The 7575-nt window shown below is 47.3% G+C and overlaps 1 protein-coding gene across 1 annotated transcript; it reads left to right on the forward strand.

Moving 5' to 3' along the window:
* The first annotated feature begins 1259 nt into the window (after positions 1-1259).
* Positions 1260-7326, forward strand: KCNS2 (potassium voltage-gated channel modifier subfamily S member 2). Its single transcript, XM_069854413.1, has 2 exons — positions 1260-1399; positions 2150-7326. Exon 2 carries the CDS (start codon positions 2187-2189, stop codon positions 3618-3620), a length of 1434 nt encoding a protein of 477 aa, XP_069710514.1. The 5' UTR covers positions 1260-1399; positions 2150-2186; the 3' UTR covers positions 3621-7326.
* Positions 7327-7575: the final 249 nt, after the last annotated feature.

Below are 7575 nucleotides of genomic sequence, written 5' to 3' on the forward strand. Positions count from 1 at the left end.
AGCTCCCCAGCGAGCAGTTCAGCAGCGGAGCCCGGAGGGGAGGAGGCTATCACAAACTAACAGAACAACTGGGAAAGCAGGAGGGCTGCATCCCTCGAGATGAAAAGCTGTTGTTACAGGGAAACATGCAGGTCGCCACTGCGTTTGCGAAGCCTCCTCCCTGCTGCGTGCAGTCAGTCTCCCGTGTGCCCCTTTCCAGGAGGGGAAGAGCTGGAGGGACCGAACCGAGCGGCAGCTTTTCCTGGGCAGCCTAATTCAATCTAGATTCAACCTCCTCTAGACGCTACTGGGTCACCCTGGGACCCCCACCCAGGGAGGGACTCGCCGGAGGAGCGTGGGAGAAAAGGGAGGCAGCCGCGTGCTCAGCAGCAGGAGAGCAAAGCAAGAGCAAGCGCCAGCCATGGGAAGAGGAGCAGGGGCAGCACCTCTAGGAAACATCATCCCCGGGAGGCGGAGGGGGCTGCGGGCACACACTGTGGTGGGGGGAAAGGCGAGCGGGGTCTGGACACCCGGCCACTAGCAGGCTCCAGGACTCACTCACCCCCGTCCATGTCTGCACTCGAGCCGTCTGGGCAACTCCAGGTCTGTTCTTTAATACTGGGGAGCGCCCCGTCGACGGGGGCTCTTGTGCTGCTGGCACAGGGACACGTCACCCGCGTCCAGCCGGGAGCACGGCGAGGGCGACGCGCGGGGCTGGAGCTCGGGGGCGAGCCAGGAGCACCGAGCCAGGAGGCGCCGTCCCCGCAACCGCCGGCCCCGCGGGGCGACACCGCGGCCCAAGGGAGCCCCGGGGGTCAGCCCCGAGCCGGGGGCGGCCCCGCTCCGCACAGGGCGGGTTACCGGGGACCTCAGCCGGTCTCTGCGAGAGGAGGAGGGGGAGTTCGCCCTCCGGCGCGGGCAGAGACGCTGCTGCCGGTCACCGTGTCATTAGAAATCCAGCCCACGCGCCAGCGCTTCGACCCCCGCCCCGCCAAGAGCCGCCGAGCTCGGGCCCCTCGGCTTCGTCGTTCCTGCCGAGACCCCGGGGCGGGGCGGGGAGGTCGGAGGGTCCCAGCGGGCGCCCGAGCCGGGGTGGAAGCAGGGGTGCGGGGTGCGGGGGGGCGGCCCCTCCCCGCGCCCCCTCCCGGGCTGCCGGCGGTGGGCGGGCGGCGCTCGGGGGGGGGCGGGGGCCGGATGGGCCCGAGCGCGCGGAGCCTCCGCCGCCCGCCCCTCCCTCCGCCCGGCGCCGCGCGCGGCCCCGCGGGGTCGCGGGGAAGGTGGGAGCGGCGGGGGCGCGCGGGGGTCGTCGCCATGGCGAGCGCGCGCGCCGGCGGCTCGCGCCGCTGAGCTGTCCGTTCAGCACCGCGCGGCGATGGCGGGAGGGGGCCGGGGGCTGCGGCGCCGCCGCCGCTGAGAGCAGGTAGGGCGCGCGCGGGGCCGGGGGGAGCGGCGGGAGCCCAGGGGAGCGGGGAGGGAGGGGACCGAGCCTCGGGAACAAAGGGGCCGCCCGCGGGGAACGGGAGAGGGGAATAACGTGGGAGGATAGCGGGGAAAGGGAAGGGAGGGGGAGAAGAGGGGAGAAGGGAAGGGAAGGGAGGGGGAGAAGGGGGGAAAGAAAAAGGAAGGAAGGGAGGGAGGAAGGAAAGAGAGAGGAGGAAAGAAAAAAAGAAGGAAAGAAAGGAGGAAAGGAATAAAGGAGGAAAGAAAGGAGGAAAGGAATAAAGGAGGAAAAGAGAAAGAGGAATAAAGGAGGAAAAGGAGAAGAGAGGAAGGGAGGAAGAAAGGAAGGAAGGGAGAGAAGGAGGGAGGGAGGAAGGAAGGAAGGAAAGAGAAAGAGAGAAAGAGAGAGAGAAAAAAGAAAGAAAGAGAAAGAAAGAGAGAAAGAGAGAAAGAGAGAGAGAGAGAAAGAGAGAGAAAGAGAGAGAGAAAGAGAGAGAGAAAGAGAGAAAGAGAGAAAGAGAGAAAGAGAGAAAGAGAGAAAGAAAGAAAGAAAGAAAGAAAGAAAGAAAGAAAGAAAGAAAGAAAGAAAGAAAGAAAGAAAGAAAGAAAGAAAGAAAGAAAGAAAGAAAGAAAGAAAGAAAGAAGAAAGAAAAAGAAAGAAATGTATCAGGAAGTGAACATGGCTGTAGGTTTGCTTGCTCTACTGATTTTCTGTGCAATTACATCCTAGGTTTTCATTCCCTGTACACCTTTGGAAGGAACTCAGTATGACAGGGCAGAGCCTGAAGGCTTTACCTGAAGCGAATTTTGAAGACAATGAGATCAGCATCAACGTTGGAGGCTTTAAGAAAAAGATGAGATCCAACACATTATTAAGGTTCCCTGAGACCAGGCTGGGCAAACTGCTGAGCTGCCACTCAAAGGAGTCGATACTGGAGCTCTGTGACGACTATGATGACACAAAGAATGAATTTTATTTTGACAGGAACCCCGAGCTCTTCCCTTACGTGCTGCATTTTTATAACACTGGCAAGCTCCATGTGATGGGTGAACTCTGCGTGTTTTCTTTCAGCCAGGAGATTGAATACTGGGGAATCAATGAATTCTTTATAGACTCCTGCTGCAGTTACAGCTACCATGGGAGGAAAATGGAGCCAGACCAAGAGAAATGGGAGGAACAAAGTGACCAGGAAAGTACCACATCTTCTTTTGACGAGATTTTAGCATTCTACAATGATGCCTCTAAATTTGACAAACAACCCTTTGGAAACATCAGGAGGCAGCTCTGGCTCGCTTTGGATAATCCTGGGTACTCGGTCTTAAGCCGAATCTTCAGCATCCTTTCAATTGTGGTGGTGCTGGGCTCCATTGTGACCATGTGCCTGAACAGCCTGCCAGACTTTCAGATCATTGACAGCAACGGGAACCCCGAGGAAGACCCTCGCTTTGAGATCGTGGAACATTTTGGTATTGCATGGTTCACTTTTGAACTGGTGGCGAGATTTGCAGTAGCTCCTGACTTTTTAAAATTTTTCAAGCATGCCCTGAATTTGATTGACCTAATGTCTATCCTTCCATTTTATATTACCTTAATCGTCAACTTGGTGGTGGAAAGTAGTCCGACTTTAGCAAATTTAGGCAGGGTTGCACAAGTCCTGAGGCTCATGAGGATCTTTCGCATCTTAAAGCTCGCTAGACACTCCACGGGTCTCAGGTCTCTTGGAGCCACCCTGAAGTATAGCTACAGAGAGGTGGGGCTTCTTTTACTTTATCTCTCTGTGGGCATCTCCATTTTCTCAGTAGTGGCTTACACCATTGAGAAAGAAGAGAACGAGGGATTAGCCACCATCCCTGCTTGTTGGTGGTGGGCTACCGTCAGCATGACCACAGTTGGCTATGGGGATGTCGTGCCAGGGAGCACTGCTGGCAAGTTGACGGCATCTGCATGCATCCTAGCTGGTATCCTGGTGGTAGTGCTTCCCATTACACTGATCTTCAATAAATTCTCCCACTTTTATAGGCGTCAGAAGCAGTTAGAGAGTGCCATGAGAAGCTGTGATTTTGGTGATGGCATGAAAGAAGTTCCATCAGTCAACTTAAGGGACTACTATGCTTATAAAGTTAAATCCCTCATGGCCAGTCTTACCAATATGAGCAGGAGTACCCCCAGTGAGCTAAGCCTGAATGATTCACTGCATTAGTGTACGAGTTTGACAGCAGTTTGCATGAGAGCTATGAAGAGCTATGTTTATAAATGTTTTCCTAATTGTCTTCTTTTTTTCCAGAAAATAGTGTTGCTGACACTGCACTAACTTTGCACTTGAGCAACTAAAGACATTTCTATTACAAGTTGACAGTTTGCACATTTTCATCCTGTTGCATAGGTACTAAATGCTGACTTTTCCATACAGATGTTACCACTTCTATGACATTAATGCTAGCGGTATAGTGATGATCTGTCCCTTTGTGCATTTCCTCATCTTAGCAGAGAAATGAACGTACCCAAGTGGAATAAAAATTCTCAGTTGTGACACAACTAATGAAAAAATCACCTGTCACCTATACTGGTATTTGTGCTAACATAGGGCTTCCCATGCATTTTACAACAGTTTAAAACAATAACCTGTGAATCACTGACACAGAAACACTCTTCTCCATCTTTCTGACCAGTGATTCTGATGGTCACATTCTGAAAACACCTCTGAACTTCACATTTGAATTGAGGTTTGCTTACTCTTGAGCACATGTGTTAAAAGCTGGGTGTTCTTGTTCTGAAATGTTACATATGGTAATATTTTTCCAAAGCTCCTAAGCATAGACTTACCTCTGCTTCCAAGATCAGGTCAATACCAAGCCCTCTGAAGAAGCCCATCCCTCATTTTCAGATAGTTATGTATTCAAAGACTGCATTTCCACATGTAACTCTAGGTATGGAGGTCGATGAAGACATCTCAGGTTCCCATTTCCAGAAGTGATCTGCACACAGCCTGGTTCCAGGGAAGCTGAAGACATGCTGTATTTCAGTCCATCAAAATGGTTCTGAAATTAGACACGCAAAAACATGGGTTTTCAACAATTAGAAGCTCCAATGAAAAACTTGGATTTGCTTAATGAAGTGAAATATTCCCATATGAACAGTACAGGCAGCATTTTAGGAACTGACGTTCATATACTGCAAAAAGACTAATTATAAAGATGCCATATGTGATGCTGAGATATAAAATCTAATTTTATCAGAAAGCTTGAAAGCAGGTGTTGATGGCAGACAATTCCATTAAGCTTTGTGCCAAGGAAACTCTAAGGAAAAAAATAACCCCTGTAAGTCACATTTTCTCTCAGAAATGAGCTAACAACTTACAGCTCAGGAAAAGCATAAAGGGCCTAAGAAAGGAACAGATAAAGAAAAAGAGCTTAATACTGCACTCGCTGTGGGCAGATCCTCCTACCTGCTTCTGTGATGTAGCCAATTCCAATCCTTTCAAGGGCTGGCCTGTACTATTTTTATTTTTTAATTTTTTTTTAAAAAAAGGCGTGAAAGAACAGATCATCTCAGTTTTCAAGAGTAATCATGAATCTGCATAAACATTTTTTGAGTGCTCAGTCTCCTCCCTCACACAATTGTACAGAGATCAAACATTTAGTAGCCAACAGGCAGAAGCCACTGCTCCCCTGTCTTTTTACTTCTATGGATCTGTCCTATAAAACAAACTGCTGGCACTCAGTGGACAGAACATTTCTTTTCAGATCCTCCTGCTTTTCCATCCCATTTATTACATATAAAGCGCCAATCAATTTTTTTTGTTGTTGTTTGTTTTTTTTGTGTTTCTTGTGAAGACTAGAGACACTCAGAAAAAAAATTCCAGCTAGTTAAAAGAGAAATTACTAAAGCTGAAATTGTGTGTTTGGAAGCCTATGTTTGCATACCACAACAAGCAGTGGTCCAACTGGCAGAATAAAGTAAATACAGTACAAAGAGGTAATTCTCTTTTTTTAGGCTATTAGAGCTTGCAGTCTGATCTGGATCTGTTGATGTTGTTGCTGTATCAGCTCCACATAAAACTAGAGAGTGGAGCACCCAGGATCAGATTCCTGTATGGCCAGTCACAGAATGTACAAGGTGAAATACCTTACTCATCACCACTTACTTTGAATACTCTTCCCTCACTTCAGTAGTTGATTTAGGCCATGAAGTGTGAGGAAAAGGGGTCCTTTTTAACCTTATGAAATAGAACTTGTTGATTTCAACATAGCCGCACAAGTTATAAAGTCAATAGGCAAGAGATTGTTTGCTGTCCCTGAAAATCTAGGAGCCATATACGTGGCCCTGAAGGTAGACCTAGATAACCCGAATTAGGTGTCCAAGCTTGAGATATTTTGCTGAGGTTTTCACTTGTGGGAGACTGGTTCAAGTTCTCTGCTGGATCACAGGAATAAATACAATAGTCTTGTCCCTGATTCATACTGCATGTGTGTAAACTATCATACACCTAAAAAATCCACCCACCCAAAACACAGAGCAGCACTAGTTTGCCTGTTGGAATGAAATACTATGAAACAAATGAGGGAAGGAAGAGATGGGCTTGCACAGCACATGCAGTCCCATTAGGTTACATACTGCAAGGGTGGCAAACTCTCCCACTGATGCCAAGAAAACTGAAAGTTCTTCCTATGTCTGTTGGCTGGGGGCCTTCAGAGAATCCAGCTCCAAGAAGTGGTTTTATCCCAGTTTCACAAGCAGTAGATTCACAGAGTTGAAAACCAATGACTTTCAGGGCAGGATGTGAAGAGACCTGTAAACTTGCCAGAGAGTCACAAATTCCCTCAGCTGTTGCTAGTTTAGCATTGCGAAGGTTGGATCCAAACTTTGCAACGCATCATTTCAATAACCTATAGCTTATCTTATGTTCTAGATTTATTATTATTCAGAGGGCTGATGCTCTGTCATTTCTGCAAATATTGAATGGAACGTGTCCAAATTGCATTTTACTAAAGAAAATGAAATACCCCAAGGAATTATGACTTTTATTGGACTGGTTGAAAGGAATTTTCATTATTGCTTTTTTTATAAGTGCTTTGGATCAAAGACACTAAATAAATAAAGTACTGAAATTTAATATGTTCTTATTATCATGACAATGACTTTACACAGGAATTCCCTTCATAAACTTAACTAACTCCATGTTAAAAGTAGTCAGATTTTTGTTCCCCCTTCCTCTGGAAGAGGGTTCCAGAACTGTGCTGGTCTCTAAGGGTTGTGCAACTTTTAGCATAAGTTTATTAGTGGCTGCTTTATATAGTTTTTTTCTCACGCCACTGCTGTTCTTTAGCTTCAATATTTCAATTTCCTCTTAGTGTTTGCATGCATGGTGTATTTATAGACAGTAACCATATGCCCTTACATGCTTATTTTCAGAGGATTATACCTGCCAAGCTTCCTTTTAGTATATTTTTTTTTTTGCAGGTCATGTTCTCTTTACCATCCATGGGGATGTAGCCTTTTTTTTCTGCATAACTTCTGCTTAGATTTAATCTGTTTGAGCTGGCATTCTACAGTTTGTATCTCTTTGCGCATCAGGTTTAATATTTGCTTAAGACTATCAGAATCTTTCACTGAGGAGGATAACAGTTCTGATTTAAGTAATGTTGTCTTAGCTCCCCCAGAATATCTATGTAAGGAAGAATGAGCACACCCTTCCTGTCACATTATGCAGTAACCTTTCTAGGGCTCAGTCCAGTAGGTGCTGAGAATCCTCACCTCTCATTACATAAAAATTATTTATTTATTAAATAAAATGGTTGCACTTTGAAGGAAAAAGTCAATCTCTCCAAAGCCTCATTGAGGAGGAAGTGGTGGGGTAGTTGAGGTTTGGTCATCACGAATTTTGCCAGACTTCTTCAATCACCGTTTTGTACAGGGCATCTTCACTTTCTATAAAACAGTGGTCAGAAACGAAGGGTAACAGGACTAATTGGCCGCTTTCTCCAGTGTTTGAAACTTGAAAACTGTTGTGGTCAGGAATCTGCTTACTATGGATGTGCCACTTACTGAAGAACACTGCGCTTGGCACGTGCTCCTCCTGCCTTGTGACAGTCGCCTTCCTGGCACTGATGAAAATGCTGCTCAGGCTCTTTCAGCTGAGAGCTTTGAAGTGCTTA

Source organism: Phaenicophaeus curvirostris, chromosome 3, assembly GCF_032191515.1.
Source record: "Phaenicophaeus curvirostris isolate KB17595 chromosome 3, BPBGC_Pcur_1.0, whole genome shotgun sequence".
Classification (NCBI taxonomy): domain Eukaryota; kingdom Metazoa; phylum Chordata; class Aves; order Cuculiformes; family Cuculidae; genus Phaenicophaeus; species Phaenicophaeus curvirostris.

What these genes read in the sequence shown, in the direction of transcription:
- KCNS2 (XM_069854413.1), top strand. Translation starts at nt 2,187, where the DNA reads ATGACAGGGCAGAGCCTGAAGGCTTTACCTGAAGCGAATTTTGAAGAC.